This window comes from Carcharhinus amblyrhynchos, chromosome 19 (assembly GCF_965287045.1).
Source record: "Carcharhinus amblyrhynchos chromosome 19, sCarAmb.v2.hapA, whole genome shotgun sequence".
NCBI classification, from domain to species: domain Eukaryota; kingdom Metazoa; phylum Chordata; class Chondrichthyes; order Carcharhiniformes; family Carcharhinidae; genus Carcharhinus; species Carcharhinus amblyrhynchos.
In genome coordinates, this window is record NC_137342.1 from 11,318,564 (window position 1) to 11,346,427 (window position 27,864).

General features: G+C 40.9%; 1 protein-coding gene across 1 annotated transcript; it reads right to left on the bottom strand.

Moving 5' to 3' along the window:
- Positions 1-96: 96 nt before the first annotated feature.
- On the bottom strand, positions 97-27,654 carry dera (deoxyribose-phosphate aldolase (putative)). Its single transcript, XM_080207841.1, has 8 exons — positions 27,541-27,654; positions 23,329-23,476; positions 21,956-22,051; positions 20,931-21,065; positions 19,683-19,811; positions 3,851-3,963; positions 612-761; positions 97-452 (listed from the first exon to the last, which is right to left on the bottom strand). Exons 1-8 carry the CDS (start codon positions 27,652-27,654, stop codon positions 396-398), a joined length of 942 nt encoding a protein of 313 aa, XP_080063967.1. The 3' UTR covers positions 97-395.
- Positions 27,655-27,864: the final 210 nt, after the last annotated feature.

Below are 27,864 nucleotides of genomic sequence, written 5' to 3' on the forward strand. Positions count from 1 at the left end.
TACTGTATACTGTAGAACAAATAAAGCCATATTTATTCAACAGGATGAATCACAATAAATGGCATTTCAACTAATAAGGCACAAAGAAACTTATGCCATCGTTTATACATTCCCAAAAGGAACTTAATTTTAATACTTTTGGTATAAAATCTACAAAGATTGTAAATTTTCCCAGACTCATATTTTAAACACTTAAATTTTAACAACTCGACATATTAAAAATTTGGAAAACTATTTGAGCTGATTTTATGATAAAGTTGATTCTGAGAGATTAGAAAAGGAACAAGATGTCCATTTTCACTAAGTTCCAGCAAAGGTAACATCCAGAGATGGAGAAATGATGCAGGGAATGAAAACTGGGACCACTTCCTGGGCTGGTAGTTAGATATACTCTTTTAAGCCATTGGCAGTTCATGAGTCGCTGCGTACCTTCCTGTCACATGATGATAGATCTGAAAAAAATCAAATAGAATAGTATATTTGGAAACAGCAGATCTCTTGACTGCACTGTGAAAAAACAATCGCAGCAGTTAGAAGCCAAAACGCAATTCGCACAAATATAACTTTGTTAAAAATTAAAGCACAAAAAGGTTTGCTGTTGGAATCCTAACCTGTCTTTCAACGTCAGAAAGTAATGTGCTAGCACCCAGTCGAAACAATTCTGGCTTTAGCCAGTCGTTGCCCAGCTCTTCTTTGATCAATGACAACCAGGTCAATGCATCCTTCGCACTGCGAATACCACCTGCTGGCTTAAACCCAACCTGCAAAACACAACACAATGTTCACAGAGCTACACCATACTTTTTAAGCTCCTGCACAATAATTTCTCATTTTTACCTGGAACACAGGAATGGGAGTGCGTCTGCGCTACCATTCTATAATATCATGGCTATAACTAAACAGCCCCCCCTTTCTTTCTGAACGATAGTGGATACTATAAAGATCAAAATACTGAAAGGCTGAATCAATCAGCTTTTGCAACTAGTTTGCTAGTGTTCATATACTTCATATACCATAATGCAACTACTCATCTTTATTTTCTACTGGTCTTCATTTACTACTATGTCCTTACTATACCTAGTTATCCATTAATAGATTATTGTAATATGAAAGTACTATGTTGAACAATAGATCCAGCCATTCCAACACCGATACACCTAGGGATGATACAGGACATATCAACATCTGTTGTAAAATAATTTCTTCATGACTGGCTGACTTAAAATTGAAAATCTATTCCAGCTGACTCCATCTCCCTCCAGCCTGTCTCCAAGACAGGCACATGTCAATGAACCTCCTGTATCACTCTACGAAACCGGATCAGAAGCAGGCAGTCAGAATTCACTGTTGCTGTTACCTTAGCCTGAAGAACGTCAAGATGGCAGTGTTGAAACTACATGAAAAATATTGTTAATGAAGACTTACCAAAGTTTTAGCAGGGCAAACATGAAATAAACTTAAGCAGTGATTGCAGGAAGTATGCACCATTAACGTGTCGGCCATTTGACGTGTAGATTAGTATGGATCGGATTCATTAATGACAATTAATTTGAAATCACGCAAAAAATCTTTCAAATGCCCTAATGTAATAATGCACTAGGCAGCTAAAATTTCAATGGTGGTACAGAAAGGAGGGTCCAAATGAGAAAATATAAAAATCCAGCACTGAATACCACACTGGTTGGGGCTACTTGTAATTAAAAAGAGCTGGCCCCTTTTGTTACCTAACACCTATAAAATTGTGAATAACTATTATAAAAATAGAAGGAGACTACAAGAGTTCTGGAAAGAAATACGTAATGATTAAATATGCTTGCAGCAAAAGCATCAAGGAATAAAGTACATTTTTAAAAGCGCAAAATTAAAAAATTACTACATTATCAGCTGAAGGCACACAAGCACATTCAACTTTAAGCACAATTGGCAACATAGGCACAAATTAAACAGATTTTTGCAGAATGTATTATTTTGCACAGTATATATTGAGTGGGAACTAGGCACAGTTTAATTAATATGGCTAAAAAAAAGGGTTTATCATGAAAAAAAAAGCATTTTTAAATTATAGTCAATTCACCAACTGAGTTACCTGATTTTAATTGGCTGAGAATAATGATTTAAAAATTATACTGAATTATACAGACCACCAGTAATCAGTTTCTTAGTAAATTAAAAATTGACATTCAGGTGACGACATAGAAACTAGAGGCAGGAGTAAGCCATTCGGCCCTTCGAGCCTGTCCTGCCATTAATTTTGATCATCGTTGATCGTGAAATTCAATATCGTGATTTTCCCCTTCCCTCCATATCCCTTGATTCCCTTAGCCCCAAGAACTGTATCTTATTTCTTCTTGAAATCTCAACATTTTAGCCTCAACTACTTTTGGTGATAACGAATTCCACACATTCACTGCTTTCTGGGTGAAGAGATTTCTCTTCACCTCAGTCTTAAAATATTTAATTCTTAACCTCGAACTACGATCCCTAGTTCTGGACTCCCCCACCATCTGGAACATTCCTTCCGAATCTACCCTGACTAGCCTTGTTGGAATTTACGTTTCTATGAGACTCCCCCCCCCACCTCATTCTTCTAAATGCCAATAAATATAATCCTAACTGACTTAGTCTGCCCTCATGACGGACTTGGCATCTCAGGAATCAGCCTGGTAAACCTTTGCTATACTCCCTCTGTAGCAAAGGCATGCTTCCTCAGAAAAGGACACCAAAAATATTACAGATGTGGCCTCACCAACGTCTTATACAATTGCAGTAAAACTTCCCTACTCCTATACTCAAATCCTCGCACTATGAAGGCCAACATATCATTTGCCTTCTTTACTGTCTGCTGTACCCACATTTACTTCCAGCAACTGATACATGAGGACATCAAGGTCTCACTGAGTATCCACTTCTCTCAAGTAGTAACTCTGCACCCAAAAGAACTAAAATAGTCGTCTCATAGGCCCACAGACATGCACAATGACTGAAACTCATCCTGACAGTATAGTCAGCTCAGGTGGTGGAGCCTATTTTTAGCTCAATTTTGTATTAAAATCAATACCAAAAAAACCCACAGAAACTCGATTGGCAGTAAAGTGTTTACACTTAAAATTCTGTAATTGTGAGTTGCATTGAAAATGAAAATGCTACAGCACAGAAATTCAAACACAATCTTTAGACAAATGACATGCAAGCAAAACCACGCAGCAAAACAATGAAGAGCTTGCAGTCTTTTCAAACTAACACAATGTTGAGGGTTTCCGGAGAGGTGCTCAGTTATTCGCAATTTTAAAACAATTTGCTGCATTCCTCAGAATGGATTAAGCTATAACACGGGGCTGCACAACTTCTGACGTTTCCTGGTAAAAATGGTGCTAAGCCTAGGGTATGCACAGCCCTACACTAAGAATCTTCATTGAGCTAACTGTACAAGCTCCAAGAAAGCAATTACATTACTAATTGTATACAAAGCTGACTTCAGTGCTGTTCTATTACTCTGTAATACTATAATTGAATTTTTGCTAGAACTGTACTTTTCATCCTGCAACTTTACATGGTCCAATCTACTTACAAGTCAATTTAATAGAGCTCCTTGATCTTTCAGTTTAAACCAGAATAGAAAGCTTGATTTTTCTGTCTTTCACACAGGTCTGAAAGCCCACATTTGAAGATTTCATTCCAAGCAAATCATCAACAACTGTGATTTTTTTTAAAATGAAATTGCAGATATTCACTGTTTCTGCTTTTTTTTTAGGGAAACAAATCATTCTTCTTAAAAAAAATCACTTGGAATCATGCTGAACAATGAACATTAGAAATTCCACTCCTAAACATTTCCCAATTACCGGTGTACCTTGTAACCGATCTTGCTGTAATAGTCTCTGATGGCCCGCACCATCACTAGGGCAACAGGGAATGTTGCATTCACCCCCTCTTTTCCAGTAGAGGTTTTAATAAAATCAGAACCTGAAAAATAAAAAGATTAGCAACATTTAAAATACAATGAATTTAATAGAAAGCTGCCATCTTATCACGGAGGCAAACTGCTGAATAAAATGAAAATTCTTTACTTAAATATGTTATGAGCTTGGCTACAAAAATCGTCTTCCAACAGCAGTGACTTGAATAGTGCTAGATTATACTTCAATAAAGTAACATGCTGCAAAGACGCACAGTGGTTCAAATTGCTGCCTAACAGCGCCAAGAACCTGGCTTCCATTCTGGCCTCGGGGTGACTGCCTTGTGTGAAGTCTACACATTCTCCTAGTGTCTGCGTGGGTTTCCTCCCGCTGTCCAAAAGATGTGCAGGTTAGATGATTAGCCATGCTAAACGCAGGGAGTTACAGAGATAGTGTGGGTGATGAGCCTGGATAAGATGCTCTTTCAGAGAGTTGGTGCAGATTCGATGGGCTGAATGGCCTCTGACTGCACTGTAGGATTCTATGGATTCTACGGTTCCACAAGAATTCTGCAGGGGACTGCCGATAAAAGCAGCCCAAAGAAAACTAAAAACGAACAACAATTGTAGAAAAAGTAAGAATGCAGTAAATATAAACGAGGAGTAAAAGTTTGCTTGTACATAATCTCAAAAAGCCAAAGGGCAAAGCGATGAGAAAAAGAATCAAAGGATATCAACATTGCACAGATGGTAGCAACTCTTACACAATTCAAAGGTTTGCGTTCAAGCCAACTAAGAATGTGGCAAACAATCCAAGTACGACTTTAACAATGCGGCATTCGCTCAGTACATTGCTGCAGGTACGTGATCCAGATGAGAGGCTGAACTCAGTCATTGACTGCCTAGTTCTGGTGAATGCAAGTAGTTCCAAATTATTGACACTGACGTTAAAAATGAGATCCTAATTATAAAACAGCAGAAGTAACCAAAATGAAAGGATATTTCTGTGGTTGAAGGTGCAATGGGAGCCAGTGCCCAGACCAACTTCTGTCCCTCAACTAACCCCACCAAAAATGTATTGCGCGGTCACTTGCTGCGGGATTTTTGCAGTGCGCAAATTCACTGCCACGTTCATCTACAGTGATGACTGCACATGCACAACTGGACACGACGATGTGATGAGATATAACAAGAATAATCAAGTTGTTTCTTTGATGCAGGCAGGACAATGGAGCACTGAAATGTGTTATAAAGCTGGATCGCACATACCTAATCAGTTCCAAATTAAGCTATCTTCAGGAGGTAACTCATAATAAACCAATAATAAGAATATGTACTATTTTCAGAACATTTATTTGATAAGTTTAAGTTTACTTAGTTTCACAAGTTAGGTTTACATTAACCCTGCAATAAAATTACTGTGAAAATCCCTTTGATAAAACACTCCGGTGCCTGTCTGGGTACACTGAAGGAGAATTTAGCATGGCCAATGCAACTAACTAGCACGTCTTTCAGACTGTGGGAGGAAACCAGAACACCCAGAGGAAACCCACACAGACACAGGGGGAACATGCAGACTCCACACGGTGACCCAAGTCTGGAATCGAATCCGGGTCCCTGGTGCTGTGAGGCAGCAGTGCTAACCATTGTGCCACCATGCCATCCTAATAAGTAAACAAATTGGTGCCCGAGATGGTGCATACCTTTAGTTTTATCTACAATGAATCCGCATCCCAAATTATGGAATGTTTTTAACCTTAGCAAAACAAGCTTTCATGAAATTCTACACACATTTCTGGAGACGTAATATACTTTGGGCAATTATTTTGGACAATGTCCTAAAACAGCAGTCTCCAAGTCCAAATGCAATATGTTATTGGATCCCCCACTAGAGAGTGAAACTCATTTACTCAGCATGCAGAAATAAGCGCAAAATGACAGTTTTTAGTGCAAGAAATCAAAAGGTCACAAGAAGCCATCTGTTCAAAAGGGAGCATATGTCAATGTGTGGAAGCTAAGATTTCAGCTGGTGTTGAGGGAGTGTGTTCCCAAGCAGCCACTTTACCAGTAGATGCTGTCCACCAGACTGTCCCTCCATAGGAGGGAGAGAGGTCACTATGGCTGCCAAACTGAAGTCTTAAATATTTGGGCGTAACCTCCAGAGAATAATGCTGTTAAGAGTAAAACAACTGGGATTTGGCCACAAATTAACTTCAATGAGATTGTGAATAAATGCTACAGAGAGCTTTTTGTTTAGATACACCTGTGGTGACAACGGGAACAAGTGAAGCAAGCAGGAAATCAGGATCACATGAGAAGTAATGCAAGGAAGAATTCTTAAAATGGCAATATCAGTGATCACCCCCATTTTGATAACAGCTGCAATCTTCATGACATACAGGATAAACAAATGATTCCCAGGACTTTGTAATTTAAAGTTGAACACGTACAACAGCTTACAATAGTTAAAGATAAATCAGTACAAAAAAAAGCAACACTTAAAAAAAATTGTGTGGGTCACTAATAGATTACAGATCTTTTAAAATTTAGTGTCACTAGTAGGCTTACCTTAACACCACAATGAAGTTACTGCGAAAATCCCCCTAGTTGCCACAATCCAGTGCCTGTTCAGACACACAGAGGAAGAATTTAGCATGGCTAATCCATCTAACCAACATGTCTTTGGGAGGAAACCAGAGCACCCAGAGGAAACCTACATAGACAGGGTGAACATGCAGAATCCAAAGAAAATGACCCAAGCCAGGGATCAAACCCAGGTCCCTGGCACTGTGAGGCAGCAGCGCTAACTATTGTGCCACCCACTTCATCATAATACTCTTGAACTTAAAGGAAAAAAAACAAAAGCAAGAAACTCTAGCATAAAAGATGGAGAAAGGCTACTTGCATGAGTTGGCCTTGAGCTGATGCCATGAGAACAATCTTACAAGTGTCTAAGTGGCATGAAATTTCATCAAATGACAATGCACATCAAAAAAGCATGGGTAAGTCCAGGTTTTTTTAATGGCTGAAGTACTTAGGAAATTTAAGCTTAAAAGTATACATTAAGTATGGGGGCTGTCTATGTCTTGACTACATCTTTTGGTGATGTATAGTACAGAGATCCATACACCAGAATATTGGTTTTCCCCTACACCTGTTGACCGATCCATCACTTCCCAACAATACATGCAAAGTAGAGCAACAAAATGCCTAGGAGTCAAGAGCAAATCCTTCCATATTAATCAGTCTTGATAGGAGAGACAGATGCAGTGAAAGAGGAATCCTATTAAGAGTCAATGGAAAACATACAGCTCTAAAGTAGCAGTTTTGCACCCCCAATTATAAGCAATAATAAAATTACTTGCAGTTCATTTCCACCTCTTGAATAATCCAAATGTAGCATTGCAAAACATAAATGAAAATCTCTGTTGAAGTGAGATTCTTTTGTAGGACTTTTCAATCGAAAGATATGGAATCACTTTTTATGTTGCCTTGGTAGACTTTATTCTTTTTTTTAAAACACGGGCAAATTCATCTTTTATATAGTCTATAATCAGATTTTTTTCTTCTTTTGACATTTAATAATCAGCTTTTGATGAAAAAGATAGATATCATTCATATTCTCTGAGCTACACAATGTGTCTTAATTACATCCACTACTAAATTCATTTGCTGCAATTCTCCAAGGGCTTTTAATGCAATTCTGCACCTCATCACTAAACAGGACAAGATTAACATTTTTCAGTTCATTAAAGAAATGTTCTGTGTGTTATTTCCTTTGTACTCATCTTTCTTAATTATCACGTAATGGCTAATGCTTTTTAAATACATTTTCCAGAGTTAAAGCACTATTCATTTGCAAACCAAAAGACTATGTGAAGAGTGATATAAAATTACTGACTCCAAAGATTAATGTATCAAATTATTACTCTAATTTTAAAATTCCAAGTCACGGATTATTTAATGAGAAAAGACCAGACTAGAAGGATCTATTATTTGGGAAAAAAGTGTTAAATTAATTTTCAAAGTAGATCAGTATGCAATTAGTTATAATCAGCGTTATCTCCAATTATGATAAAAGACAGAAATTATATTTCAGTTCTTTAAGGATTAGCTCTGCGTTTCAGAACTGATGACCAAAACATATGGTTCGGTTCTCATGTTACTGGAAAGAGCAAGTTTCCACAAATGAGAAACACGCTGTAAAACAGGACTGGGGAAATGTGGAAGCTGAGAGAGAGTTGGGGGGGGGAAAGACAACAGAAATATTCAAACGAACAAGGAAGGACGCCAATGTCATAAGGTTTTAATGGTTTACAAGATAATGGAGGAGGCAGTTAAAACCCATTGGCTAGCTGATTCAACTCTAGGATAGAACGTTACAAAGCCAAAGTGGAGATCATTACACTCCGGTACACAATCACACGTCATTGCTAATTTCTGTAGGTTTTGTAGGCACAACGTACATGGCAAATTTTATAAACAAGACCTGAGCCACATTGCATACAGAATGTATGCCCTTACAGCAGTCCCTTCTGCTTGCCTTGAGCTCTCTATAAACCAGAGCCATTTAAATAGTTACAATCCCTGACACACAATGAGGCTGCGGCTATGTCATTCTTATTTCTCTCATGCCAAATCTTGCAAAATTTCACAGAAGCTTTGGAATGCAAATTCCAAAAGGAAGAACAGTTCAGGAAAGTCTAGGATGGAGTCTTGGCATGCAAAAGATGTTGACAGAATCAGGCATAGACCCAAAAGAATGGAAATCCAAAACAAGCACAGAAAATGCAGGTCAGTTCAGCACCTCCAAAGAGAAAACATGGAGAAATATCGTCTAGGGAGTGTATACCCTTTGCCTACAATTTCTCAAATCTTACTCGACTACTTTTCGATTCTAGAATACCTAAAATATGAATTTTCTATATGCAGATGCTGACTGACCTACTTACACATGCTTTTATTAGAATATGCATCTCAGGTACAGACCTCATGACTTCCTAGGGAAATGCAGAATTACCATTCAGTTGAGGACTTTCATCTTCTAACTGGAGAGTCTATAGACAGGTTTGACATGTGAATGTAATTCAACTCCTTCAACTGATCAAAACAGAAAGAACACAATGTCTGTACAATCCCACAATGAGATACCACAGATTATCTGGCTGAAAGCAGACAGCGCTAAACATTTTATTTATTTAATTAATTTATTTATCATTTATTAGTCACAAGTAAGGCCTATGTTAACACTGCAATAAAGTTACTGTGAAATTCCACCACACTCCAGCGCCTGTTCAGGTCAATGCACCTAACCAGCATGTCTTTCAGACTGTGGGAAGAAACCAGAGCACCCAGAGGAAACATGCAGATACAGGGAGAATGTGCAAACTCCACACAGACAGTCACCCAAGCCAGGAATCGAACCCGGGTCCCTGGTACTGTGAGGCAGCAGTTCTAACCTGTGTGCCACCTAAACATATCATATTTACAACACAGTGGAAGCACATCACAAGGCTATTGGAAGAAACAAATCTTCAAATGGGAAAGACTGGTGGGCCCTCTGGTCTCCATTGTGACGGCAGCATTAACGTTTGGTGGGTGAAGACGACATGAATGTAGAAGGGTGAATGTTTCAGTCCAGCTCACCCAGTTACATTAAAGGAGCTCCATGTGCATTTTAATGAACTATTGACCTACAAAGTTGCATAGTGCAAGCAAGACACGTACCAATACTGGAGTAATAGAGTTGGGTTGCAATATACTCTATTAAGTCAATTATAAGGAAGTTTAGGAAAAATAGTTCTTCTCGAGCAAGGCCAATTATAATGTGATTCTCCCTTCTTAGCAGTCTCATCATCCTCATCTCTATTTGTTTGCTCACCACAAAAATAAAATTCAGGCAATTTGTTCCTCTGCTCAGGATGTGTCAGAAACAGCTTCAGACAAACATGACGTGAGTGTAATAAAATGAAATTAAATTACTGGACAGGAATTTTAAATAGCAATTTAAAAACACCAATTGTACACTTTTAGCACTGCACAAATTACTGGCCGAGCTTTCACTGCTCAGAGCAGGAGAGCGCAGTACCAGGCTCTGAGTTTCTCAGCTGGTGTTGAGTGCGGCATTCTTGTAGGAAAGAAATGAGGACTTTGCTTTTATAGAGCACCTCTTCATGCCCTCAGGAAGTCCCAAAGCACTTTATAGCCAATGATTTGTTGAAGTGCAGTGACTGGAGTGAAATGCTGCAGCCAACTCGCACTGAGCAAGATCATAAAATACAAAAGGAGGATAAACCACCAGATAGCCTGCTTCTGTGCCACTGGCTAAAGGGTAAATGTTGGCTGAGAAATTGGGAAAACATCCCTGGTCCTTTTCAAGTGGAATCGCACCACCTTGGAAATGCACCCGAATGGGAGGTCGATATTTCTTTTCTGAGAGGGGTCGATCTTAAAGAGGGAGGGCTAACCAAGGTCACCTTTGTGTTTATGTTACTGGGTACCTTGAAGCACAGGATTTCGCAGTCTACTCAGACAGATTGTCTAGCATACGCGCAAAAAAAAGTGACAAGGGCTGGCAGCTGGCCTTCACTGGTCTCAATAATTTTCATTCAGACTGTAGCCAGCCGCGCAAGATTCAGACCTGGGCAAAGTGGCTGCAGCTGGCCAGCTGTGAAGGTGCGATGGAGGCAGCTTGGGGGTCAGAACATATTCCTGTCTTTTTGGTTTACAAAGTAAAAAATATAACGGATGAAGATACAAAGCAGGCAAGGGTAGTGGCAGTTGCCACAGGTGGACATTTATTATTTATTGCCACAAGTAGGTTTACATTAACTACAATGAAGTTACCGTGAAGATCCCCTCGTTGCCACGCTCCGGCACCTGTTTGGGTACATGAAGGAGAATTTAGCATGGCCAATGCACCTAACCGGCATGTCTTTTAGACGGTGGAGGAAATCAGACACAGGGAGAACGTGCAAACTCCACACAGATAGTGATCCAAGCAGGGAATCAAACCCAGGTCCTTGGCGCAGTGAGGCAGCAGTGCTAACCATTGTGCCGCCCCTCTCTCATGGGCTAGTGGAAAAAAAAGTGCTAACTGGCCAAGAGTTGAGATTACGCAGAATATGTAGAATCCACATCTAAATACTCTTGATGGCACTCAGCACTTTAATAATATCTAATCTGAAGTTACAAATTACAAACACCACAAGTAACAGCACCACCTACAGCAAAATTTAAAAACTGCAAAATTAAAGAACGATTTTGTGACGCATTTATATACTGGCTGATGCACAATGCTCCCAAACTGAAAACTGATCTAAAAATCTTCTACATTCACCTCAATTTGCACACCCAATATATTTGAATCTGGTTTTGTTATTGCGGACATCGAAAGTTAGTAAAATACTTCAAGGTGCTCCACACTGAATTGTTGAACAATTGTCATGATATTGTCATGTCAGATGATATTATGGCACATGATATCTTGGGTCATAAAAGGTAGTTGTGGAGCACCTGGAAGTAGGAAGGTAGAGAGGGGAAAATGTTGTTGGGGGAGGGGGGGGTGGGAATTCCCAAGCTCAAGTTCTCAGCAATTGAAGGCATGGCTGTCAATAATGAAGTGATAAAAACTACAGGTGCAGCAGAGGGTTGAAACACCTTGGAGGATTGTAGGGCTGTAGGAGGTTAAAGACAAAAGGGAGCAGCAAAGCCTAGGAGGGTTCTGAAAAGCATAAAATACTGGGGCTTTTCTCCATTTGGCAGAGCCAGTGAGCAAGAAGTTGATGGGTAAAAGGCACTTTCTACGGGAGGTAGAAGGCGGAAGGCGGACCAGGAGGATACTGGAGTAATCAGATCTAGAAGTGACAAAGGCACGGATGAGGATTTCAGTGGCTGAACTGAGACGAGGGTGCAGTCAGGTGGAGGTTGGCTGTCTTGGAGACGGCATATATGTGGTTTGAACAGTAGCACAGTGGTTAGCATTGCTGCCTCACAGCACCAAGGACCCGGGTTCGATTTCTGGCTTGGGTCAATGTTTGTCTGGCGTTTGCACATTCTCCCTGTGTCTGCATGGGTTTCCCCTGGGTGTTCCAGTTTCCTCCCACATTCTGAAAGACATGCTGGTTAGGAGCATTGAGCCGAACAGATGCCACACTGTGGCAACTAGGGGAATTTCACAGTAACTTTATTGCAGTGTTAATGTAAGCCTTACTTATAACTAATAAATTAACTTAAAAAAAACTTTAAAGAAGCTCACCTCCTGGTCAAGGGCTATGCCAAGATTGTGAGCAATCTGGTTTCGTTTCTAAGGAAAGAGAGAGGTGGAGTAAGTGCTAGGGAACGGAGTTTGTGGTGGGGACTGATGATAACAGCTGCCGCCTTCCCATTATTTAGCTGGTGGACTTTTCTGCCATCCAGTGCTGGATGCTGAATAAGAAGTCTGATGATATTAAGATACTGGAAGGGTGGTGGCAAAGTCGGGCTGGATATTGTCAGTGTACATATGGAATCTGACATTGCATTTTCAGATATGTTGTTATAGGGCAGCATGTCAATGAAAAAAAATAGGACCGGGCCAAGGATAGATCCTTGGCGGTCACCAGGGGTTAGCCCTGCAGGTGTGGGAAGAGAAACCACTGATACCATTTGCTGGTTACAACTGGACACCAGAATGGACCAGGTAGCTGAATGTCAATGGAGAGATATCGGAGAATGGTAGGTTAAACTATACCAAAAGGCTTCAAACAAGATGAGGAGGATAGATTACCGTTGTCTTTGTTAAAAGCTATTCTGGTATTGTGACAGGGGTTTAAACCTCAGGCATTCAGCTCGAGTTCTGGGAATAATGAGCACGGAGGCAACATGTTCAAGGACTTGAGGGAAGGAACACCAATAAGATTTCACGTCTGCACATGTAATGTGATTATATTTCAAATACTACAAGATGTTATGGAAATCCACATGCTGTTTATCTGCCTAATAAATACATACAAGATATACAAGCTCTTGTACTCCTCACAGAGTGAATAATTATCTCCCCTTTAATCTTGCCCCTCAATGAAAATGTAGTCTACACAAGTGGTAAATGCCAGAAGGTAACTGTGGACATTCCACGTACATCCCCAGTGCTCTGTATTACAGACAAAATTCCAAAAATGTTTTATTCCCTCTCTCTAAAAAAATGCATTCCTAACTATTTTTCCATTGTTCCTTGTTCAGAAAATTAATTTCCAAGGTGTCTTCTTATTTAGATTTTCAGTTCTATTGTTGGGCCAAAGTCCATTATCAGCCCTCACTTAGAACATCTCAATCTCTGCTTGTAGATATATATTTTACTACAGGTAAACCTTAGCCATTTCAATGAAGTTTCACCTTTTTCACTTTTAAGATCTTCACTGCTATTGTCAAAAATGTGGGGGATGAAGAGACAAATAATAGATCAAAAGAGTGCTCATTAAGAAAATACAGGGGGCTCATGCCATTATTTGTCAGAAAATTTAGGGATGAACACTCAATATCACCTGAAGGGCATGTGTGTGGTCCTAAAATTGGCTCTGTATTTTTTATACTTGGCTAATTATAAATGCAATAAGTATAGTCAACATGCATCACTATAATGGATACAAAGAAATCATGTAAATGAGCAAAAATAGCGTTGTGGTTAACATGTTTGTATTGTCCAGTTCCTGACTCACCAACCAGTAGTAACTGGAGGGCAAAGATTTATGAAATGAAGAACAAAACGAGAGTTTTATTACACTCAAGGCAATTAGCACATGGGATTTCAGTAAGAATTTGTATTCATACAGTATCCTTAAAGTAAAATTTTAGGTTGAGGGAGCTAGGTCTCTTCTCCCTGGAGAGACGAAGGTTGAGAGGCGACCTGATAGAGGTTTATAAAATTTTGAGAGAAATAGATAGGGTGGATTCTTGGAGGCTATTTCCCAGGGCTGAAATGGTCGCTACGAGAGGACACAGGTTTAAGGTGCTGGGAAGCAAGTACAGAGGAGATGTTAGGGGTAAGTTTTTCACTCAGAGGGTGGTGAGTGAGTGGAATCGGCTGCCCTCGGTGGTGGTAGAGGCGAACTCGCTGGGGTCTTTTAAAAGATTTCTGGATGAGTACATGGGATTTAATGGGATTGGGAGTTACAGATAGTTCTATGGCCTGGTAGGTATGGACGTGATCAGTGCAACTTGTGGGCCAAAGGGCCTGTTTCTGCTGTAGTGTTCTATGTTCTATGCTCCTTTTAGAACATATCAAGGAGCTTTACTTTTATTTAGCTTGTCAATTTTGAGCACATTTCCCTTTGCCGCTACTCTGGGAATAACGGGGCTGCTTATCAAATAAAAAAGTGTTTCATTAAAATGACTTCCAATTATCCAAACCAGCCAAAGCCCTAGAGCACTTAGAGAAAGTATATATGCTGACAAAGATAAGTGTGAAGAAAAGATCAAACACCAAGTCTATACAAATCACTGGCTGAGTCACAGCTAAAGAATACTGGGCATAACATCTTGGCTCCTCAGCATAGGTTTTTGTGGAAAGCCCAACAGTACATTGGGGAATCCCTCTTGAAAGTTCCCACATTAGAGTTTATCCAGCAATTGTCCAAAAGGGTTGGCTTCCCCCGGACAATTGCGTTAAGTTGGGAACCATCTTACAAAGCAATTCAATCAGCTAACTTCAGACATTCTGACAATTTACACTCTCCGGTTATTCAGAGTTAGAAGGTAAAAAAGCACTTCTAAACTTCAGCGCATCTATTTTAAACATCTAGACCAAGCTCCACATGATACGCCCCCAACCCCCCTCCCCCCACCAAGAGGTCCTCCCTAGACCCCATCTCTCCCACAGTTCCTCTCCCCCATCACCACAACCCTCAAACCCACGTTCCATTCAGTTACCTTAGAAACTTTTCCCTTTTAATATCCCTTTCAAATTCACCTGCTTTAAGGCAGTTAGCACTGTAAAAAAAAAGGGTCAATGTCCTCCACTCCTTTTACACTTTGCTTCTGGAGTCACTGACCCATTTTGCTTCTTCAGTCTCACTTGGCCTGAGTCAGGAAGTTTGGGTGAGACTAGTGCTTTGGAACTCAAGCGTGGGTTACGTCGCCACACAGTGGCAATCCACCACTGACTGCCACTCTGAGGAAGTTACGGGCCACTGTGCTCAATATTGGGTGCTGTCCCTTAGTATAAATGGCCGTGGAGAGGGTACAGAAGAGACTTACTAGTACCAGAATAGGGACTGAGGGCAGTTCATAGAAGTGTTTGGGCAAGCTAAATAAAAACTATCACTTAGTAAGTGAAGGGCAAAGACCTATGAAATGAAGAACAAAACGAGAGTTTATTACATTGAAGGCAATTAGCACATGGGATTTCAGTAAGAACTTGTATTCATTCAGCCCCCTTAAAATAAAAGGAGCATATCAAGGAGCTTTACTTACAGCCACAGGGAAAGCAGATAGGGAGAAATTAATTAGGAATGGTGACAAGCGGTTTGATTGGAAATATTGAATTTGAGAAGCTTTTTAAAGGTTGAGATGGAGACTGAAGCTCTGCTGTCAAGGGAGGGGATAGAGCATTCAGCAGGGGCATGTGGATTCTAAAATCACTGCTGCACAATATCACAGATCTTTGTTCTTATCCACACTCTCCCTGCTCCCCCATCCCAATAAATCTCCAAATTCTCCCAGCTCGAATGAAAGGTTGTTGACCTAAAACTTTAACTGTTTCTCTCTGCACAGATACCCACTTGGAGTTTGTTTTGATTCAGCTTCCAGCAACCCACAGTATTTTGCCTTTGTTTAAATGTAATACGCTGGGGGAAGGAGAGCTGGTGCAGCAGGGACAAAGTGAAGGGATCAGTCAGTCAGTCAGTCTTAGCATGGGACAGAATACAGATAGCAGAATTTTGGACAAGTTGACATTTATCCTGACTACTCTCTCACTCTCCCCATAGTGTTTGAACAGTCAAGTGTGATGCTGCCAAAGCGGTTTCAGTAGTGGATGGGATGTGGACAGGGTGGAACTAGACAACATTGCAGTGATGGATTAAATATGATCAGCAATGGATGGGACATTGAAGCTTATTTCAGGTTCAAACAGGATCAGCTGTTTGTATTTCTGGGCAGGTAACATTACTTCCTCCCCCCATCCCTGCAAAATAAATGATGGAAGCCAAACACATAACAGCTTTTAAAAAGGGAAATGGATATATACTTCAAAGAAGAATAGACAATGTCATGCAGAAGGGAATGGAGACTAAGTCAAAAGCCTTTTTTTTCCTCCAGACAGCTAGCACAATTAGGAAAGGCAGAATAGATCCAGAACATGGGTGGCACGGTAGCAGTAGTTAGCACTGCTGCTTCACAGCTCCAGGCACCTGGGTTCGATTCCAGCTTGGGTCGGTGAATGTGCGGAGTTTGCACGTTCTCCTCGTGTCTGCGTGGTTTTCCTCCGGGTGCTCCGGTTTCCTTCCACAGTCCAAAGATGTGCGGGTTAGGTTGATTGGCAATGCTGAATTGCCCCTTAGTGTCCTGAGTTGTGTAGGTTAGAGGGATTAGCGGGGTAAATATGTAGGGATATGGGGGTAGGGCCTGGGTGGGATTGTGATCGGTGTAGACTCGATGGGCCAGATGGCCTCTTTCTGCACTGTAGGGTTTCTATGATTCTAATAGTGTCTCTCCTAAGATCTACTTTGCTATGTTTCTACAATAAACTGCAATTGAAGTGGCACAGAAATTTTTATCTTCTCATTCCATGAACCCTCTGAATAAGTGGGCTTGGTAGTTGTTCTCAAAGCTTGGAGAAAAAGGGATACAGCATTGGGTGCTGTCCCTCAGGTTTAGTGCCTTCTTTTAGCTTTGGGGCGGCATCGTGGCAAGCTCTGCTGCTTCACAGCACCAGAGACCTGGGTTCAATTCCGGCCTCAGGTCACTGTTTGTGTGGAGTTTGCACATTCTCCCTGTGTCTGAGTGGGCTTCCCCCCTACAAATCAAAGATGTGCAGGTTAGGTTGATTGGGCATGCTAAATTGGCCCTAGTGTCAGGAGATTAGTAGGGTGAATATGTGAGCTTACAGGGATTCTATGACTCTTTATCCAGTAGAGCTGGCCCTCTATTTTGGGAATTTTACTTTTTTTGATTCTTTCATGGGATGTGGACGCCAGCATTTATTGCCCATCCTCATTTGCCCTTGAATGGATTAGCATTTCAGAGGGCAGCTAAGAATCACCCACATTGCTGTGGGTCTGGAGTCACATGTAGGCCAGTTCAGATAATGACAGCAGATTTCCTTCCTTAAAGGACATTAGTGAACCAGATTTTTCTTTAAATGACAATTGTCAATAGTTTCATGGTTATCAATTGACTCTTAATTCCAGACTTATCATTGAATGGAAATTCAATAAAATTGAAACCAGCTCCCCAGAGCACTACTCTGGGTCTCTGAATTACTAGTCCAGCAACAATGCCATTCTGCCATCACCTTCCCCTAATTTCCCACAATGAAAGTCAGAAGGCTCACTGGTATGAAGAGACTGTATAAACCCAAATTGCAGAGATTTAGAAATGGTATTAAAAATTATGAATGGTTTTGATGGAGTAAATAAGGAGAAACTGTTCCTACTCTGTGGGAGATCAGTAGGCAGAAGACACAGATTTAAGTTAACAAGAAAAAGAAACAGAGGAAATGTATTTCCCGCAGTGCATTACGATTTGCTGCATGCAGCCTGAAAGGATGATTCAAGTAGATTCAGTGATAACTTTAGAAGGGAATTGGATAAATAGTTGAAAAGGAAACAAATTGTAGGGCTGTGCGGAAACAACAGGGAAGAGGGGAGAATATTGGAAAGCTCTGTCAAAGAGCCAGCACAGACACAATGGGTCAAATGGCTACGTAACATAACACTGCAGGACTTCACACAGACTGGTCAGGCAAGCATAATGCTAACATTGGTCAAAACAGCTGATGTAAATTTCTGTGCACTCGCCATCACCCATTCTTCTCAATTGAAAATCACACCTTCCTCTATGTGAAATGTCAAGAGGCAGGGGAAATCCTCCTGAGCCCCTGCAAATACAAAGTTAGCAAGCCGCAAAGAGATACACGACCAGCTTGATCATTTTCTCTCACTCCTTGTGGAAAAGCTTCATTTCCCTGAAAAGTTCATCTAAGACTAGAAAGTTTGTACTCCCTTCACCATCATGAACGTATGATCTGGTCAAGTATGACAGTGCACCAACAAATCAATACATCGCACCTCTTTATGAAGGTAGCAGTGGTCTTGGAAAAGACCATCCCATGGTCTTGCTCAAAAAAGGAAAATACAATGAAATGAAATCAATTGAAACAAAGTGCTGTATACGCACACATTCAGAAAGTTCCCAACATGCTACACAAACCGTCCAGTGTAGCCAGTTAGCAAACATTAGGATCACACACACACAATAATCTGACTCTGGCATTGTGAATTGAAGACAGACAATGGCCCAGATCAGGATCGGAAACCATATTTCTGACCCGGAACAGACAAAAAAAAACTAAATCACATTCATCTTGCCGATTTTTCAGAGCAACCTACTGACGGAGGACAGTGCAGAACTGACTCAGTGTGGCAAACCTCGGAGGGAGCAGCAAGGAGAATCTGCATAGAAGCTACATCTACTTTCTACAGCACCAGCCGCTGTAGCCAGTAAGAGTTCAAAGGTCTCAAAGCTTCTTGGAAAGGTATAGAGGAAGGCTTTTGTATGAAGGGACTAGGTGGCTAAGAGGATAAGAGTGGGTAGGTGGGTGAAGTAAACGGATATGATGACAGATGGATAGGGTGGTCAGATCAGGTCATAAGAGGTTGTTATGTCAGATGGTGGGGGTTAGTCAGGCTCGGTCGGGGAAGGAAGGATGGGGGTAGTCGGATGACTCAGGGCGGGGTCAGTTGTATAATTATTCAGGTGTTAGGCCAGGCTTTTTCTGTCCAACATAGTCTGGTAACTCTAGGTAAGTAAGTCAAAACTATCCAAAGTCTCAGATTCAAACTCAAGTTGGACACTTGTCTGGAGAGTCCCGGGGAGTATGTGAATTGCCCACTGGAATTGCAAACATTCCAGGCAATTCCTACAGGTTCCTGACATTGGGACATCCAAGAGGTCCCCAAGCAAATCTTCCTGGGTATATCCTGTTTCCCATCACCTGGGAATGGAAAAATCTGGGCCAGTGCTTTACTCATTTCTGATTAAGTCCACAACATCATTCATGCCCTACTTAACCAGAAAATACAGGCCAGGCCAAACTGAATTCTCACCCAAAAGTTGACATGTCCTCTAATATAATTCTCCCTCTCCAGTACTGAAGTATGAACCTTGAATAGTAAGTTTGCACTCACCAACTTCACGGTCAAAATGCAAGAGTAGTACCAACTGAGTAGGACTAGGGGGCACAGCCTCAAGATAAAGGGGAGGCGGTTTAGAACGGAGTTGAGGAGGAACTTCTTCACTCAAAGGGTGGTGAATCTCTGGAATTCTCTGCCCGTTGAAGTGGTGGAGGCTGCCTCGCTAAATATTTTTAAGAAGCGGGTTGATGGGTTCTTGATAAGAGAGGGGATTAAGGGTTATGGGGAGAGGGCGGGAAAGTGGAACTGAGCCACAACAGATCAGCCATGATCTTATTGAATGGCGGGGCAGGCTCGAAGGGCTAGATGGCCTACTCCTGCTCCTATTTCTTATGTTCTTATGTTCTTATGAACTTTATATAAATATTTGCAAGGCTGCAAACAAAATTTTAAGTTACCTGCCATCATGGCTACGAGGCTAGCCTTGTAGACGTTTGTTAATGATCCTAGTTCTCCTGTTCCTAAGATGGTCTTCATGTGGGCTTCTCCACAGGCATCATGACATTGCTGAATCTCCTTATACAGCTCTAGAAGCACAATACATATATACTGAGAACTTTAAACAGCAATTTACAAATATGACTGTGCTGTTCCCTTTTTTCCTAAGGTGCTTTCCCTGGTGCATATGGGGCACTTTCCCCAGTGTATCATTTCTAACACCTACTCTCTGAAGGCTGCTCTCAAAGTTCCCCAATGCACTGTTCCTGATATGTTACTCCCCGTCTCTTATGTGTTCCTACTGTGAAAAAAAGTTTATGTATCAAGTCACAAGTAATGCTTACATTAACACTGCAATAAAGTTACTGTGAAATTCCCCGACGTACCCAAAACCCTGATATTTATAGTGGTTTGGCACAGTTGAGTGGCTTGCTAGAACGCTTTAGATGATCGTTAAGGGTCAAACAAGTTGGTGTGGGACTAAAGTCACATATAGACCAGGCAACCTAATGACCACAGGTTTCCTTCCCCAGAATAAAGAAATTGGATTTTTAATGATAGTTTCATGGTTACTTCTACTGTTCATACTTTAAAGAAAACATGGATTCAAATTCTCAAACTGCCATGGTGGAATTTGCATTCATTAGGATTAGTCTAGACCCCTGGATTAATAAGGCAGAAACAATACCGCTATGCTACTGTAACCAATTACATGTATTTCTAAATTGGTAGGTAAATATCAAGCAGAAAACGCTCTGCAGCAGAAGTGAAAATTAGCCCAGTAATTGAGACAGCGAAGCATCCAACAGGACACTTGTAATATCTGCAAACGCAAGTAATGCAAAACAATTTACCCTTAATTTTTTTTCCTTTCCTGCTCCTGGGAAGCACCTTCTATTTGCTCTGATCAATGTCCCCAGGAATGAAGGAATTACTTGCAGCATAAGAAATGTAGTAACCACAATTTTAATGCACGTTCACCATGCTCTATGCCAAGAACAGAGGTTCGAATATCACCCTCCGTTTAACGAACAGCTCGCTTTAGTGGCAACTATCATTTTATATGCCAGAAAGCTCCTTTTCCAGTGGCCAGTTCAGGAGAGAATGCAGGCAGGTGGTCACGGTAGTATAAATTGCAATTTATTTTTAAACAAAGCACAAACATCATCTAAATAGTTCTCACTTGCAAACAATTGAACAACTCTTACCTTCCCACTCGCCTTTCAGCACCAAGGTTCTGTTAATTACAATATCAATTTCTCTTGCACCTTGTTCAACAGCCCATTTTATCTCCTGCAAACGTATCGCCAGTGGTGTCTGTCCAGCAGGAAAACCTGTTGCCACTGTTGCATTAAAAAAAGTCATAGTTGAAGCAGAATTGAGGCAAAGGAGTAAGGTGCATTTCTGTGGTATAACCTGTGTACAGGAAGGTGCTTCACAACATTATGCAATAATTAAAGACAAAAGGGATTCCATGAAAAGCAATCCCATGAGAAGGATCAGGGCATACAGAAATCAGTATGGAACCAAAGTCACAATCAAAGTAGTATTTGGGAACCAGGTACAGAATACCAGAAAGCAGGAATGCAGCTGTGCAGTAGATGACAGGACAAGTCCTACATTGGAAGGGTAGAGGATGCATGTAGCACAAATGGCAGCAGGAGTTTATGACGATCCAATGGAACCAAGTTATGCTTGATGTGATAGGAGATTAACATGCTTGGCAATGAAGCTATAGGAAAGGAAAAGGAAAAGGGAGGAACGACGGGTATGTGGAACGAACTACAGTGAAGGATAGTGAGCTCTGTGCAGTTGGATGAGTTAACACTTGAAGGTTGATGCAAGGAGGCCAGACAGGCCAAACAGAGCATTGAATAAATCCAGCTGAGTTAATGAAGGGCTGGACTAAGGTTTCAGTGGCAGAGGAGAGCGAGAGATGGGCAGAGGAGCTACAGATGGGCAGAGGAGAACAGCTGCATAGGCCGAAAAAGTGAGTTTTGGATGAGGGAGGACGCTGAGCAGAACACCACAATTCAGTGTTAACAACAGAATCTACAAGCCTACATTTTCCAAAATCATAATTTAAACAGTGAATATTAAAATAGCACCAATAAAAAAAATCTAGATCAGCAGTTTTCAGAGGATTTACTGCCTGAATATTTACTTAACGCATTTTTTTTTAAAAAGTTTAACATATTTAGAGTTTCATAAAAAGGTGAAGTTACTTCCATACCTGATGCAACAGGGATATTGCATGCTATATTCTTCAATGTTTGTACTGCATCAGACACCCGAGATGGATAAACACACACTGCACCAGTAGTAATACCTACAAAAACAGAACAGATCAACTATTCACTCTTTAATAATTTGAACAGTATGTGTAAGCACGTGTAAACTACACATACACCATGAAAATAAACCCAAAGCACCACCATACACCACAACTATGGCATTAATGTTTTCCTGTTAAAACAGAAGCGCTTTATGAATTATACACATTTTAATCAAAAACACTTTACTACAGGGTACACCGGCAATTGAGTTGACTGCAGCCTGTGTGCCATGAACACTGCCACACCAACCCGCAATGTCCAAGCCTCTCACACCCATTTATACTAGTATTTCTTACTGCTTTAGAAGCGCCACTTGAACTTCACAGGACTAGAAGTTTGCAAAGGCTGTTCTTAGCACTCTGTTACCCCACTTTTACACAAATCCTAAAATCAAAACATCACCATCTATTCGCATCACCCACTCTAGGATAGCAGGAATGTAGATTCAAAATTGATGCGTGATCCACGAAAACAAAAAGCTGGAGCTACACTGCAACAGGAGCTCCAGTTTCTCTCAGTTCCCAAATCTTTCCCCAAGGAAAGAACAGTTTAGGAAATGAGGCAAAATACTCAGATTAAAATGTATGATATTCTGGAGATTGGTTGGATTATTTACGGAGATCAGGGGTGGCTTTGTACAGCTTTCCCTCAGTGTAACATAGGGAGTTTGCATGTTGCGAAAGAAAGAGGTTTGAAGACCTCAGTGGCTTATCATAACTCTAAACCTCATTGTACTTTGAATGCATTAACTGGAGTTTACTGAAAAGACTGAAGTAAACGCCACAATCATTAACTGTCAGATCAAGGTATTTTTCCCTTAGCAACGTCGTGGTCTTTAAATGAAAGGTCAGGTGACTATTTGGCATCAAGATTTGCCAAATGGCTTTTACACTAAGAGAGAAAGGGGTGCAGTGCCTACTGGACTTGGGAAGAGAGCAGAGTCAAAGCTCAGCTTATCAGAAGAAGCGATCTCCTGCTTTACCTTAACTAAATCGTTATTAGCAGAGGTTGCTGGGGAAAGGTAATAGAACTCAGAAGCCAATGTCAAGAAAATCCTCTCCTGTTCCCAAAGACAAGCATTTTTGAGGAGACAATGATGTATGGTTTGACACACAATTAAACCCCATGGCCCAATTTCCTTAGGAGCCCAGTAGTGCGCAGAGGCAGAAGTAACCATCGCCATGTTCTGTTTGGGTCACAGCGGCTTCTTAATTACTTTAAAAGAAACAGTGCCAATTGAAGGTGTTCAACATTGTTCAAGTCCTCCTACCTTTATTATCCATGTTCAGACTCTTCAGCAGATCTTCTCTGATTGGGTGTTTGGCTTTGTAGCAGAGCCTCTGGACGTTTGAAGGCGTGTCATCACCAGATAGTGTGGTGAGGTCGATACAGGTGACAGCCTTTAGCAGCCATGCAGCCTGTGAAATTACAGGAGGTAAACGGGAGGGGATAGGGATAAAGAATCAGATTGGCGTGCTGGTCAGATATTCATTTTCTGCTATGACACAAAACATCCTACATTCACAATCGTCAGCTTTGACAGCAGGAATACATCACAAATCTGACAGCTGCACTCCTTCTGAATCCTGATGCAAAAGATGTGTCCTTCCCTATCTCTGACAAAGGTAGGTAGAGCATCACTGAACTGTGTGTTTAATGTGACAATTGCTTTTCTGTCCCACTACCCACCTAAAATCATAGAATCCTTACAGTGCAGAAGAGGCCATTCAGCCCATCGAGACTGCACCAATTCTCTGACAGTATTTTACCCTAGCTCTATCCCCATAATCCCATACATTTATCATGGCTAACCCCATCTAAACTGCACATCTTGGTTCACTCAGGGGCAATTTAATCAATGGCCAATCCACTTAACGTTCATATCTGTGGACTGTAGGAGGAAACAGGAGAACCCGGAGGAAACCCATGCAGACACAGGGAGAATGTACAAACTTGAGACAGTGACCGAAAGCCGGAATTGAACCCAGGTCCGTGGGGCTGTGAGACAGCGGTGTTAACCACTGTGCCATCATGCTGCCCAATTAGTACTTCATGCTATTTGATGTGAATAGAGTATTTAAAAACATAGTTCGAACAGGTTTTTTCTTAACAAGGTCAGTGAACATTCCAATCTTCTAAAGGGTGTAGATAGTGACAAAGCATTCTTGAAACTGGCGACTAGTAGAACTTTGGCCTTTTGACTAGTCTGGTTCTCCGACATCAATTCTGATCTAACTGATTGCAGCACTGAATAAAAAAAGCGACATTGAAAGAAACTTGCGTGTGCCCCACAGTCACACAGACTTAACATAAATCAGAAATAAGCTACGCAAACTATTTGCACAGGCCTGTTTGCAGAAGGGCTTATCATTGCAAAGCCCAGCTGAGGGAAGGGTTTCAGCAAAGGAAACAGAATCAGCTGGTACACCAAACTGAACAGAAAGCTGGCAAAGAAGCAGATTGCCACGCAGACAAAGGAACAACAGCACAAGTGGCCATTTCACCCATTATGCCTACTCCAGTGCTAGCTCTTCAATCAAGACTATCTGCTCTAACTCTATTGTCCTGACACTTCCATGTAAATTTTAAACAGTAGAATCTATATTTTGAAAAGCATCATACTATCTACTATTCCAGCATATAGATTTTGCACAAGTTCAAAGTTAATTCAAGATTTGGCTGCAATTTCTGAAGGTGCATCCACCTACAAATAGCACAACTGGAATTGCTTTGTAAATGATTTGATTTGACTTATTATTGTCACATGTATTGGTTTACAGTGAAAAGTATTGCTTCTTGCGTGCTATACCGACAAAGCATACCGTTCATAGAGAAGGAAACGAGAGTGTGCAGAAATGTAGTGTTACAGTCATAACTAGGTGTAAAGGTGAACTTAATTCAAGGTAAGTCCATTCAAAAATCTGACAGCAGCAGGGAAGAAATTGTTCTCAAATCAGTTGATACGTGACTTGAGATTTCTGTATCTTTTTCCTGATAGAAGAAGGTGGAAGAGAGAATGTTCGGGGTGTGTGAGGTCCTTAATGTTGCTGGCTGCTTTGCCAAGGCAGCAGGAAGTGTAGACTGAGTCAATGGATGAGAGGCTGGTCTGGGTGATGGTTTCGGCTACATTCACAACCTTTCGTAGTTTCCTGGGATCTTGGGCAGAGGAGAAGCTATACCAAGCTGTGATATAACCAGAAAGAATGCTTTCTATGGTGCATCTGTAAAAGTGGGGGTTTTCAAGATCGTTAGTAATTTGCTGAGAGATATATAGTCAAAACTCACTGCTAGAAAGAAACACATTAGATAGATCCTTTTCTTTTCAAGAAGAGCTCACACCTCCTTGACAATCAGCACCATTGATGGTGGATATTTAGAAATAACCTTCAAGCCTCAGCCTCAAACTCTCAAATAGGGTTTGTGCTACATCAAATAGTGTGGAATGTGCAAATGTTGTGCATCGTGTTTATGGAGTGTTGAATCAGTGTAAATATTTCTCAACAACCACACAGCTCATTTTGTAAAAATCAGCAGCACCAACTGGTGAAAATTCCTAATCTGCCCCATCAAGTTCCACCATTCCTTTCTCGTTACAACGAGTCGCTGGGTCAGGTCGGAAAACAAACTGAATTTGCTGATTCAGTCAAAACTTTCTACACAGGAACGAGCACCGTGAAAAAATGATTTATTGCAATTTAGAGACAGCACAAGAGAAAAACAGTGCACATCTACAGAAGAGGTCTTTCAGTTTACAGCTCAGAATAACTCTCGGCCTCTCGCTGCCCAGTGGCAAGCCAACTGTTTTATACTTGAAGGAAGAACCTGCATTAATGTAGCATCTTACTACATTTCCAAGATATTGCAGAGCTCTTCAATTTTCAGATTTTGGGATTTTACTTTTTTATACCTCCAAGATACAGATTTTTGGGATCAAATTATGTTTAGGGGTTATTAGCTTACAAAATAACTAAATATGTTCGCACAAATTTAAAAAGAAACACGTGGCAAAGGAAAGCCGGTTATCAGGTAACTACAGCCTAGAATCAGAGGATCTGCAGTGCAGGAGGCCGCCATTTGGCCCATTGAGCCTGCACCGACAAGAATCCCACCTAGGTCCTGTCCTATCTCCATAACCTCATGCATTTACCTTCCCAATCCGCCTGACATTAATGGGCAATTTATCATGGCCCATCAACCTAACCAGCACATATTTGGAGTGTGGGAGGAAACCTGAGTACCCAGAGGAAACCCACGCAGGCACGGGGAGAACATGCAAACTCACACAGTCACCCAAGGTCGGAATTGAACCCAGGTCCCTGGGGCTGTGAGGCAGCAGTGCTAACCACGTACCACCCAAGCCTGAACAAGAGCTCCAGCAAATCCACTGAGCAACAACCAGTAAACAGATGCTGAATTATAAAGTGAAAATGGTACAGCACAAAGCTGAGGAAGCCATGTTCAAACTATACAATGCTCAGGCCACATGCTCTGTCAATTAAGAAAGTGACTTATCTCCGGTTTTAGACACCCAAATTATAAAAGGTTTAGTTATGGAGGTGCAAATGATATCGAAAAGGGAGTTTTGAGAAATCATTTTAAGCAACACCAGGACAGTTGGACAAGGGGATGCTTTAAACTACAATTTTATGACTGATGTGATTTCATTAGTTTTGCTAATCCCACCAGAAAGAGTAGGCAATTCATCACTACTTCTATTCAGTCTGAACTGTCCACCAATACTCCCTGCTTTCTCAGCCAATTTCATATCCACAAAAGCAATTCATTCATTACTTATGAAAGACAGTTTCTAATTTTGGTGCAATATGGAGTCACACAGACCAGAAAGATCTTTTAGATTTAACACAGCATATGAAACTTCACTTGTTAAGCTGTGCATGTTTCTTGTGCTTGTACAGAACTTCACAATGGGGGTTTGGCTATGTATTCTCTGTAATAGTAACCAATGATCAGTTAGTACTGTCCAAAAAATAACAGCTATAACTAACGAATGGACTGTATCTTGGAGCTGATTTGTGTATACCAAACCCCGTTCTTTCATTTCCTGCATCCCTTTTAAAAATTCATCATTTAGTTCATGTTATCTCTGCTCATTTTCCTTCCAAAACGATCACTTCATATATCTAATTAAATTTCACTTCATGTTCGTTGTTTCATTTCACCAGTCTGCCTATGTCCTCCTGTTACTATCCTCCTTACTGCTTTCTACTTTCCCAAATTCTGTCTCATTTGCAAGCTTTGAAATTAGAGCCGCTACACCCGAGTTATTAATGCATTTCACCAAGCATTGTACTCTGAAAATCAACCAATGTTTGAGAGGGAACACAACTGTAAACTTCCATTCAGTCTTAAGCCATCCACTGATACTCTCTGCTTTCTGGGCCAATTTCATCTCCACAAGCCATCGCCCCATTAATCCCATGGGTCTTCCATCGGTGAGGAAAGTGCCAAATTAAATACTTACTTGCCACTCCTTGCTCAAATTCCGCCTTGTCTGTATTTGTTCAGCACGTCTCAGCACAGCAGGTTGGTTCACCCGAACTGCAGATATCCAGGCCAAATCTGAATGGAGAGTCATTTAATGAAAAGAGGTTGTTCCTCCCTCTTTCTTAAAATTTATTTATTAGTGTCATAAGTAGGCTTACATTAACACTGCAATGAACTTACTGTGAAAAATCACACAAAACAGCACAACAAATAAATTAAAAACAGTGAAAAGAATTATATCTAATTATTCAAGGTCAAAATTATTGCTAACACTGAAATTAGAAGCCCAAATAATTCACCC